The following is a 12,085-nucleotide window of genomic DNA, read 5'->3' as shown; positions in this document are numbered from 1 at the left end:
TGTGGAGTAATCAGTTCAGCCATGAACTTACTGAATGGCGGAGCAGGCTCAAAGGGCTGAGTGGCCTACTCCGGCTCCTAATTCATATGTATATAATATTGGTAGTAATACATTGATAGCTAGTGCTATTTGGTAGCACTCTCACATCTTATTCTGAAGGTTCTGGGTTCAAAGACATCTGTGGACTTGAACAAATAATCAAAGCTAACAAGTCAAAGAGTGCTGCATTATCGGGTGAAACATTAACCACGGTCCTGTTGGCCAGCTCAGTTGGATTTTAAAGACTCCATGGCATTAATCAAAGATAAGGGAATTCTGGCCATCATTTCTCCACTCAACCAACATTACCAAAAACAGATTATTTGCTCAGTCATTCATTTTTTGTTTCTTGGGTCTTGCTGTCTATAAGTTAACTGCCGTGTTTGCTTACGTACGAGAGTGTCATAGTTTTCTGCTTCCATCACCCTTTCTGGCAATCTATTCCATAATTCTATTACCTTCTAATTAAACAATGCCCAAACATCTTATTTTCCTTTAACATAGGAATCAGCTTTACAGCTCTCTTCTGGATTCCCTCCAACAACTCCGTCCTCTCTGTGATACAAAGGCTATAACTGCAGATGTAGTATCATAGGCCACTTTCAATTTCAACATCATTTCTATTGATTTATAAAGGGACACAGTCCTAGTGCACATGCTGTTGCTCCTAATTATCCCCCTCTGTTTCAACATTCTTGCCTGCATCAGGCTTGATCTCTGTTGTTTATCTTCTTCCGACTCTCTTCCCTTACAGGTCTCATGCCAGCAAGGATATAGAAGAATACAAATTTGCTATGATCATTGTTGATGGTGGTCCATGATCAATCAGCACGAGACTTTATTGGCAACACTATAAAATGTGTATGTATGGGATAACTTTTTTTCTTTTAAATGTGAGAAATTCTGCATAGTAGTCTACTTAAGATATAGTGAAAAATCTTGGCTCCCCTTTCACTCCCATATTCTCTCTTTAGTAAGGAAGCGATGCAGGTGGCATCACTGATACTCAGTGATGAACTGACTAAAAAAACTCTTGACGGAAAGTAGATCTGCTAGATTTTCCTTTCTTTGTCCCAACATGGAGTGCTCTTTTGCTGCACATTATTCGTTGACTCACTTTAGAACTAATGGACCACCAATGCAATGTGCCAGTTTGAATGATAGCTAAGAGTGTGCTCATGTGCTTCTTGATTGAAAATCCAGTATTCTGCGACCAAAGCAAGTGGGTCAGCACTGAATTAATTTTATGCTTTTCTGCCACATGCCAAATTACACCTGCAAGATACAGAAAACCCTCAGCCTAAAACCCAAATGAAACTAGTATAAAAATTGTACTTGTTTACTTAAACATCAATGTTCTAATTTACTTGCATATTACCATGAGACATATCCCAGTAGCAGATGCTGAACTTGTCCTTTCTTCCTTTTCCTGCTGTCGCAACAGGGCTCTGAGCTCATTAACTGTATCAAAAAGAAAATATTACCTAATTATGGTCTATTTTCATAGCAATGCTCATTGAACACAAAATGTACTTTGCAGGCTAAAAGTAAGCAAGTGTACATATACTCTCACCTGATCACGTAAAAACAACACCGACTTGAATAATGGAAAGCACGGAATTGATTATGTAACAGGGCTTTTGCCTTTTATACAACCATGCCATAACTTGGGTGATTTTCAGTTGCAGCGCAATTAAGGACAAAGGTAACATCTGACCCATTGCTAAAATAATCCTACAGTACCTTTCTAGTTAGCAGGAAAATACTCTTATGCAAATGTCTGTCACTTGTGTAGATGGCAGGGTATTATGATTTTATAAAAAGCAAAATACTGTGGATTCTGGAAATTTGAAATAAAAACAGAAAATGCTGGAAATACAGCAGGTCAGGCAGCATCTCATCTGTGGAGAGAGAAACAGAGTTAACATTTCAGGTCAATGATCTTTCATCAGAACTGGGAAATGATAGAGATACAGTAGGTTTTAAGCAAGTGAAGTGGGCGAGGGGTTTGGTGGGAAAAAGAACAAAAAGGGAATGTCTGTGATAGGGTGGAAGGTGGGAGAGAATAAAATTACAAAAGGGTTGGTGCTGCAAAGCCAAAGGGAGTGGTAATAGGACAAATAAAGAAACAAAAAGATTTGTCTGGAGAAGGTGTCCCTATCTTGTTTCCTTTTACTTTGCTGGTTTTCATTTTACTCTCTTGCTTTTGGACGGCAGCCATTCACACCTCCTCTAGGCACCTTTCCTTATGTTCTTTTTCCCACCCTTCCCCCTTTCACTTGCTCAAAACCTATTACATTTCTAACATTTCCCAATTCTGATGAAAGGTCACTGACCAGAAACATTAATTCTGCTTCTCTCTTCAGGGATGCTGCCAGACCTGATTATTTCCAACATTTTCTGTTTTTATTATGATTTTATGTTTGCTATTATACAAATAAATACGAGAGCAGCTATGAAGTATCCTGCTTAAAAGTTTACTCTGGAAACTTTGAAATAGAATGGCTAACAATTACAGAATCGATACAGCACAGAAGGAGGCCATTCAGTCAACCGTGTCTGCACCAGCTCTCTGAGGGAGCAATCCCCATAAGCCTTCACATTCTTCCTTTTCAGATAACTACATAATTTCCACTTGAATGCCTCAATTGAACCTGTCTCCACCACATTCTCTAACAGTGCATTCCAGATCCTAACCACTCGCTGTGTGAAAATGTTTTTCCTCATCTTGCCATTGCTTCTTTTGCCAATTACCTTAAATCTGTGCCCTCTCATTCTTGATCCTTTCACGAGTCAGAACAGCTTTTCCCTATCTACTCTGTCCAGGCACCTCATGATTTTTGAATTCCTCTATCAAATCTCCCCTCAGCCATCACTTCTCCAAGGAAAACAGTCCTAACTTCTCCAATCTATCTTCGTAAATGAAGTTCCTCATCCCTAGAAACATTCTCGTGAATCTTTGCAGCACTCTCTTCCCAATGCCTTCATATCTTTCCTCAAATGGACACACTACTCCAGTTGAGGCCGAACTAGTATTTTATACAAGTTTACTATAATCTCCCTGCTCTTGTACTCTATGCCTCTATTAATAAAGCCTAGGATACTGTATGCTTTATTAACGACTCTCTCAATCTGTCCTGCCACCTTCAATGACTAATGCACATAGGCACCCAGGTCCCTCTGCTCCTTCACCTCCTTTAGAGTTTATTTTATAATGTCTCTCCATGTTCTTCCTACCAAAATGAATCACCTCACAGTTCTAATTTTAATTCAATTATAATTTCCAATAACAGGAGAATAATTGAATCATTTCACACAACTTTGCTGCAAAGCAATGATTTGCAACATTCAGAAAGCAGCAAATCTCAAAAGAAAAACTGAGCACCAAAAACAAGGTAATGCAGAAGCAAAATATTGTGGATTCTGGTAATCTGAAATAAAAACAGAAATGCTGGAAATATTCAGCAGACCTGACAGCATCTATGGAGAGAGGAGAGTTAATGTTTCAGGTCTGTGACCTTTCATCAGACAGCTCTGATGAAAGGTCACAGGCCTGAACATTAACTCTGTTTCTCTCTCACAGATGCTGCCAGACTTGGTGAGCATTTCCACCATTTTCTGTTTTTATTACACTGTAATGCATGTCAGGCTAGCATATCTATTACCTGATAAATGCAATGTAAACACTCGAGTGACATGGACTCTTTATCCTCCATGTCACACTTCTGCTTTGCCTTCGAACATTACACCCTGTTCGATCCTTCCCACCTCGCATTCAAAATCTGTTGGGTATCCCTCCACGTCCCATGCTGAATTCTCCACGGAGATATCCTCCTTTTGCCTTGACATCAAGTGACTCCTTAACTTACACCTGAACTCTCCTAGCCTGCTCATCACTGCCATCCTATATCTCATTTAATCCCATCTCAATCCTCATAACAGCTATATCTTGTATCCTGTCTCTCTGATGCAAGGTCTTGATCATTTGCCTGTCCTGGCTATCACCCTCCAATTCCATGATCCTCAAAATTCACTTTTGGAAAAATCTTTCCCCTACTTCCTTTACCAATTCCCAATTCTCCGGCCTTTAGCCCTCCACTCATTACTACTGCTGTCAACCCACTAAAGCATTCCTACATCTCCAAATTCTAACACCTTTGCTCATAGAAAATAAAGCAATGTCTCCCACTCATCATTTGCTCAAACACATCCATCTTTGCTCCCTTAGACCAGAGGGGGTACAAATGAGCACACCCGGTCCAAAACTAGCTTGGTTGTCAATTGTCAGATTTGGCTCCACCATGTCCTGTTCATTCTCCTCTTCCAAAACTACCCAATACAAAACTATTCTGAGAAGCAAAAATATGACTTGCCTTCTCTCCTCCTCCTCCAACCATCCCCTCAAACTGGTATTAAAATATTGAACAGTCTATTACCTTCTAGGAAATTTCTGAAACTTTACCGTAACCATACCAAATGCTATATGACTTATATATGTGCACAAATCATTGAAGATGGCAAGGCAGGTTGAGAAAGTGTTTAAAAAGGCTAATGGGGTCCTGGCCTTTACAAATAGAGGCCCAGAGTACAAAAGCAAGGAAATTATGATAATCATGTATAAAATGCTGGTTCAGCCTCAACTGGAGTATTGTGTCCAATTCTGGGCATTACACTTTCAGAAGGATGTGAAGGCATTCGAGAGGGTGCAGAATAGATTTATGAGAATGGTTCCAGGGTTGAGCGATTTCAGTTAAGTGGATACATTGGACAAGCTGGGGTTGTTCACCTTAGAGGAGAGAAGGTTGAGAGGAGATTTGACAGAGATGATGGGTCAGACGGAGTAGATAAGAGAGAAGTTGTTGCCATTAGTGGGTTTCAGAACCAGGGGACACCAATTTAAGGTGGCGATTAGCAAAAGAACCCATCGTGATATAAGAAAAAACCTTTTTTATGCAGCGTGTGGTTAGGGTCTGGAATACACTGCCTGAGAGTTTTTCAAAAGGAAATTGAAGAGAAAAAAATCTGAAAGGCAAGGGAGCAGGTCTAGCTCAGTTGCTCTTACAGAGATCTGCACAGACATGATGGGCCAAATGACCTCCTTCCATACTGTAACCATTCTATGATTCAATAACTTAAATGAATTTCAAAGTACGCTAAAAATATAACATTCTGGGGGGAGTTACCATTGACTAGAAACTGAACTGGACCAGCCATATAAATACTGTGGCTGCAAGAGCAAGTCAGAGGCTGGAAAGTCTGCGATGAGGAACTCACCTCCTGACTCCCCAATGCCTGTCCACCATCTACAAGGCACAAGTCAGGAGCGTGATGGAATACTCTCTGCTTGCCTGGTTGAGTGCAGCTCCAACAACACTCAAGAGGCTCGACACCATCCAGGACAAAGCAGCCTTGATCAGCACCCCATCCACCACCTTAAACATTTACTCTCTTCACCACTGGTTCACAGTGGCAACAGTGTGTACCAACTACACGGTGCAGTGCAGCAACTCACCAAGACTCCTTCGTTAGCACCTTAGCATCTTCCAAACCTACGATCTCTATCACCTAGGACATGGACAGCAGATGCATGGGAGCAACATCATCTACAAGTTCCCCTCCAGGTTCAAGACTTGGAACTGTATCGCCATGCCTTCACTGAGTCAAAAACCTGGAACTCCTTTCCTAACAGCACACTGTATACCACTTGGATTGCAGCGGCTCAAAATAGTAGCTCAACACCACTTTGTCAAGGGCAATTAGGAATGGGCAAAAAATTCTGGTCTTGCCAGCAATGTTCACATCCCTCGAACAAATTAAAAAAAGTAAAACTTTTTAAAACAAACAAAAATATCAGTGGAAAAGTCCGAGCAATAGACTCTTGTAACACTAGCACACATAGAAGCATAACTGCTGCTGCGAGGCAAAGCACACTGTTACAGGCAGTGGCTACAAATCTCCCCATTTCCGTCTACAGAAACAAGTTATAAAAAGGTAGGCAATAATTTCAAAAAGAGCAAACTTTCAAGCTCAATGCTAAAACTCTGCTTTCAAACAAGAGAAACAAATTCAGCAATAAATTTTGAGCAGTGGTCACCTGCATGACTGTGTTGTAGCTCTTCCCATGCCACTTCACTGTGATTTTCTTTCCTCCCTGGGGGACTTACTGCATTTGGCTCGACAATGTCATCCACTGGAGATGGCTCAGATGATTCTGCCTGAGGTTTTCCTTCCAGAGTACATTTTAGTTTCTGGATGCTTTTGTTCGCCCTTTCTGCAAGCAGTGGTAGTAAAATGGTAATTTAAGAAAGGCAAAGAGACATGATCCGTAACACAAAACATCTTTATGAATAGTTCCATTTACAGATAAAGAAAATGTGTTTGAACAGTGCGACAGGACTTTGCTCTTTTGTCACCATTATTCATCATACCATGGTAAGCATGTAAATTCAACAAAAGGTGAGAGATGGAATACAAACATTAGTTTAATGACCCATGTGCCAGACTGGAACTGCCCACTCAGCATAATAGCAGTTGACAACAATTTGCATTTGTAATCATCACATTTTCAAGACACTGAGGAGAACAAGACAGTCAGATTCTAGTTTTCATTCCAACATCAATCAACAACAACTTACATTTATATAGCACCTCTAAAGTAATAAAACGTCCCATGGTGCTTCACAGGGGCATTAGGAGATACAAGGCAGATGACCAAAATTGGTCAAATAGGTAAGTTTGCAAGTGTCTTAAAGGAGGAAAGCAAGGTAGGCAGGTGGAGCGGTTTAGGGAGAGAATTCCAGAGCTTAGGACTCTGGCAGATGAAGGCACTGCCACCAATGGTGGAGCAATTAAAATTAGAGATGTTCAAGAGGCCAGAATTAGAGAAGCACAGATATCTCAGAGGGTTGTAGGGCTGGAGGAGATTACGGAGATAGGGTGGGGCGAGGCCATGTACAGATGTCAAAGCAAAGATGAGAATTTTAACATTGAGGTATTGCTTAACTGGGAGCCAATGTAGGTCAGCAAGTACAGGGGTGATGGGTGAACAGTATTAGCTGTGAGCTAGGACACGGCAGCAGAGTTTTAGATAATCTCAAGTTTATGGAGGGTAGAACATGGGAGGCCGGTCACGAGTGCGTCAGAATAGTCAAGTTTGCAGGTAACAAAAGCATGGATGAGGGTTTCAGCAGCGGATGTCCTGAGGCACAGGCGGAATCAGGTGATTTAATGGAGATGGAAATAGGTGGTCTTAGTGATGGCGCAGACATGTGGTTAGCAGCTCATTTTGAGGTCAAATATGGCACTAAGGTTGCTAACAGTTGCCAGCGAGAGGGAGAGGAGTTTGTGGCAGGGTCCAAAGACAATGGCTTCAGGCTTCCCAATATTTAATTGGAGGTAGTTTCTGTTCATACAGAACGGATGTTGGGCAAACAGTCTGACAATAGAGAGACTTGGTGCCAACTGTTCGCATTGCATACCAACAATCCATTTTGGGGGCAAGGTCAGTTTGCTGACAAACATCAGCATGCTCTAGGCCCATTTCCCCCAGCAGGATCTAGCTGCTATTAGAATGCTAGCGAATGGTGGGACAAAGAGAGAGAGGTGCACAAAAGGCCAGATTTAGAGGAATACAGAGTTGTAAAGTGGGGGGGTGGAGGGGGGGGGGGGGGGGTGGTATCAGGTGTCAGAGGTTGTAGGGCTAGAGGAAGTTAGAGGTAAGAAGGTATAAGGCAAGGCCATGAGGGATTTCAACAAAGAGGATGAAAATATCAAATCTAAGGTATTGTGAAACAAGGTATGACGAAGACCAGCAAGAACAGAAACGGGACTTGGTGTAGGAGAGGATACATGTATCAGAGTTTTTAATAAGCTGAAATTTACACAAGGTGGAGAATGGGAGGCCAACGGGAGGTGTTTTGGAATAGTCAAGATTGGAAATGACAAAAGCACGGAGAGTTTCATCTATAGATGGGCTAAGGTAGGAGTGGAGGCCGGCAATGGTACGAACGTGGTCTTTGTGATGGAGCAGATATCAGGTCAAACAGGATGCCTTGGTTGCAAACAATCTGGTTCAGCGTGAAACAATTGCTAGAGTTGGTAACAAAGGCAATGCCCTCATCTTTTCACCATATTGTGAATGAAGGAACAGTTATAAATCCATCAAGTAGGAAGTTACAATGAGGCATAGACAAATTAAGTGAGTGTCCAAAACTGAAGCAAATGTAGGGAAGTGCAGAACAAGGAGGCATAGTCTTATTAGGGCTAGGCCATTCAGAAGTGAAATAAGGGAACACTTTTTCACACAATGAAAATCATAGAATCATAGAAAGTCTACAGCACAGAAAAAGGTCACTTGGCCAATTATGTCAGTGCCAGCCGAAAAACGCGCCACCCAGCCTCATCCCACCTTCCAGCATTTCATCTGTAGCCCTGCAGGTTACAACACTTGAGGTGCATACCCAGACACCTTTGAAATGAGTTGAGGGTTTCTGCCTCTATTACCCTTTCAGGCAGTGAGTTCCAGACCGCCACCCGCTTTGGGTGAAAAGGTTTTTCCTCATCCCTCCCCTCTAATCTTTCTACCAATCACTTTAAAACTATGCCCCCTAGTCACTAACCTCTCTGCGAAGGTAAATAGGCCCTTCACCTCCACTCTATCCAGGCCCTTCGCAATTTTGCACATTTCAATAAGATCTGACAACCTGTCCCATGACGTTCGTTTTCTTGAGGCTGATGGTTAGGCCAAATTCGTTGCAGGCAGCCGCAAGCCTGTCGACGAGTCTCTGTAGACACTCTTCCGTGTGGGATGTTAATGTAGCATCGTCAGCAAAGAGGAGTTCCCTGATGAGGACTTTCCATACTTTGGTCTTCGCTCTTAGACGGGCAAGGTTGAACAACCTGCCACCTGATCTTGTGTGGAGGAAAATTCCTTCTTCTGAAGACTTGAATGCATGTGAGAGCAGCAGTGAGAAGAAGATCCCAAACAGTGTGAGTGCGAGAATGCAGCCCTGTTTCACACCACTCAGGAATGGAAAGGAGTTATGCTGAATTGTGCCTTTCATATTATCATGGAACGAGATGATGATGCTTAGTAGCTTTGGTGGACATCCGATCTTTGCTAGTATTCTGAAGAAACCACATCTGCTGACAAGGTCAAAGGCTTTGGTGAGATCTATGAAGTCAGTGTAGAGGGGCATTCGTTGTTCGCGGCATTTCTCCTGTAGCTGGTGAAGGGAGGACAGCATATCAATAGTGGATCTCTTTGCTCGAAAGCCGCACTGTGCCTCAGGGTAGACACGCTCAGCCAGCTTCTGGAGTCTGTTTAAAACAACTCGAGCGAAGGCTTTCCCCACTGTGCTGAGCAGGGAGATTCCACAGTAGTTGTTGCAGTCACCGCAGTCATCCTTGTTATTATAGAGGGTGATGATATTGGCATCGCGCATGTCCTTTGGTACTGCTCCCTCATCCCAGCACAGGCAAAGCAGTTCATGGAGTGCTGAGAGTATAGCAGGCTTGGCACTCTTGATAATTTCAGGGGTAATGCTGTCCTTTCCAGGGACTTTTCCACTGGCTCGAGAATCGATGGTGTTACTGAGCTCCGATTTTGTTGGCTGTTCATCCAGCTCGTCCATGACTGGCAGAGACTGGGCTGCATTGAGGGCGGTATCAGTGACATCATTTTCCCTGGAGTACAGTTCCAAGTAGTGCTTCACCCAGCAGTCCATTTGCTTGCTTGGGTCAGTGATCGTTTCCCCTGATTTAGACTTGAGTGGGGGGGGGCGCGGGGTTGGTGATCTTCTTGATGGTTGGCCCAAAAGCTCTCTTAATGCCGTCATACATTCCTCTCATGTTTCCAGTGTCGGAGGCCAGCTGAATACAACTGCATAGGTGTTACCAGTAGTCGTTTCCACAGCACTTGGCTGTTCTTTGCGCGGTGCTTCTGGCAGCTTTAAGTGCTAAGGAAGTTAACTCTCTGGGGGCTTTCTTGTAGCTCAGCAGTGCAGTGCACTTGGCAGCTATGTCTGGTTCCATCTCTTCAAAGTGAGATTGAAACCAGTCTGCATTCTGCTTCTCATGTTTGCCAAAGGTGGTCATTGGTGAGTCATAGATGGCATCTCTGATGTGGGCCCACTGGGTCTCTGCATCTCCTGCAGGAGTGTTTTGAAGGGCTTTTTCAAGTGAATTGAGAAACTTTTGTGACAGCTGTGGGTAAGAAATTCTGGTAGTGTTGAGCCATTCTGCTTGGAGTGATGTAACTTCTTTGGTTTGAGTCTCACTTTGCTGCACACCAGGGAGTGGTTGGTGTTGCAGTCCACACTGTGGAAGCTGCATGTGATTTAAACACTGTTTATGGAGGCTCGCCTTGTGACGATGAGGTCCAGCTGGTGCCAACGATGTGATCTTCGGTGTCTCCATGAAACCTGGTGACAGGGTGTAGTTTGAAAGTATGAGTTGGTGATGCAGAGGTTGTGGTAGATACACAACTCCAGCACACTCTATTCATTCTCATTCATCCTTCCGATGCCATAGCATCCGAGGCAGGAGGGCTATGAGTCATGTTCGGTCCCAACCCTGGCATTAAAGTCCCCCAGCAGGAACAAATGTTCAGTATTAGGAATGCTATTAATGATATTATGGAGTTCCTCGTAGAACTAGTCTTTAACTTCAGGTGGGGAGCAAAGTGTTGGAGCATAGATGCTGAGTAGGTATACTGGACCAGAGGTGGTGAACAGTTGGATGGACAGTAAGCGTTCCAAGCCATTTGTAGGTTTATCACATCCAATACTTCACATCCCTCTTCCTTAACTACAATATCTGCATTGTCCCCCTCTTTTGGAAGACAGACACAAAGTATTCACTGAGAACCATACCAACATCTTCCACCCCTACACATAGGTTACCTTTTTGGTCTTTTATGGGCCCTATTCTTTCCTTTGTTATCCTCTTAATGCATTGATAAAACATCTTTGGGTTCACCTTGATTTTGCTTGCCAATAATCTTTTAGCCCCTTTCTTTGCTTTCCGAATTTCCTTTTTGATTTCACCACCACCACCACACCACTCCCGCCCCACAACTTTCTATACTCCTCTCGGCTTTCTGTAGTATTGAGTTCTTGGTGTCAGACAGAAGCTTTCCTTTTCTGCCTTTTCTTACTCTAAGCTCCTGGACATCAAAATCTGGAATGCTCTCCCCCAAAAGGTTGTGAATGCTGGCACAATGGAAATTTTCAAGACTGAAATCAATAGATATTTGTTGGTATGGTATTAATGGGTACAAATAAAAGGTGGGTAAATGGAGCTGAACTACAGATCAGCTGTATGAATGAATGGCAGAACAGGGTTGAGGATCTGAATGGCCTACTCCTGTGTTACTATCTCAATCTACCCAATACTAAACTGCTGAAAAATTGTGACTCACCCAAGACTAGATATTGTCAAGCAGTCTGACAATGCACAGCAGTGTCGAGGTTGAGAGGTGGTGTAAAGGTAGAGCTAGGGAAACAGCAGACACAGCTGAATAGGCTCCTCACAAATGCTTTCGGAGGGGAGGGCGGAGGAGGCAGGGCGAGGAGTTTATGAAGATGGATGGTTGTGGAGAAAAGAAGCTGAGGGCTCTTTACTCTCAAGGATGATCATAGAGTAGTGGCTAGTTTTGACAGAGATCTGAAAGCACCTGATGTGGTCCAGAACTGGTGCTGGTTGCCAGATAAAAGAACCAGATGGCAGACGAGAAGAATTAATTTTTACTCAGCGAGATGTTACGACCTGGAATGTAAAGCCTGAAAGCATAACAAAAGAGATTCAATAGTAATTTTCAAAATGGAATGAATATTGTTATGGCCATGTGAGGAGGGGGTCACAGTCGCCCCTCTTGCCCTTTTTTTTGACCACAACAGGGTTTGTTCCTTTTAAACAGTGGTTGTGCTTGCCATCTGAGTATTTTACCTTTTCCCTTTACTGTAGTCGTGGGGGAGGGGGGGAGCGAGAGTGATAGGCACGCAGGCTGTTGCTGCTGCACAGTCTGAATTACGGCCGGTCTCTTGTC

General features: G+C 43.2%; 1 protein-coding gene across 12 annotated transcripts in view; it reads right to left on the bottom strand.

The window, feature by feature from the left end:
• sdccag8 (SHH signaling and ciliogenesis regulator sdccag8) overlaps positions 1–12,085 on the bottom strand; it is a 402,434-nt gene that overhangs the window by 388,134 nt on the left and 2,215 nt on the right. For all 12 annotated transcript variants that reach the window (XR_010976277.1, XR_010976278.1, XR_010976282.1 and 9 more), the window contains exons 2-3: positions 6,134–6,310; positions 1,418–1,500 (exon numbers count right to left, since the gene is read on the bottom strand). Coding sequence is in view for 6 of the 12 variants with exons in the window: in XM_068045388.1 (XP_067901489.1) it covers positions 1,418–1,500; positions 6,134–6,310 (260 nt within the window). In the remaining 6 variants the exon portion in view is untranslated. The remainder of the gene's footprint in view (positions 1–1,417; positions 1,501–6,133; positions 6,311–12,085) is intronic.

The sequence above is a fragment of the Heterodontus francisci genome, chromosome 13 (assembly GCF_036365525.1).
Source record: "Heterodontus francisci isolate sHetFra1 chromosome 13, sHetFra1.hap1, whole genome shotgun sequence".
NCBI classification, from domain to species: domain Eukaryota; kingdom Metazoa; phylum Chordata; class Chondrichthyes; order Heterodontiformes; family Heterodontidae; genus Heterodontus; species Heterodontus francisci.
Note: the sequence above shows the minus strand (reverse complement) of the source record. Positions and strands in the feature narration are given on the sequence as shown.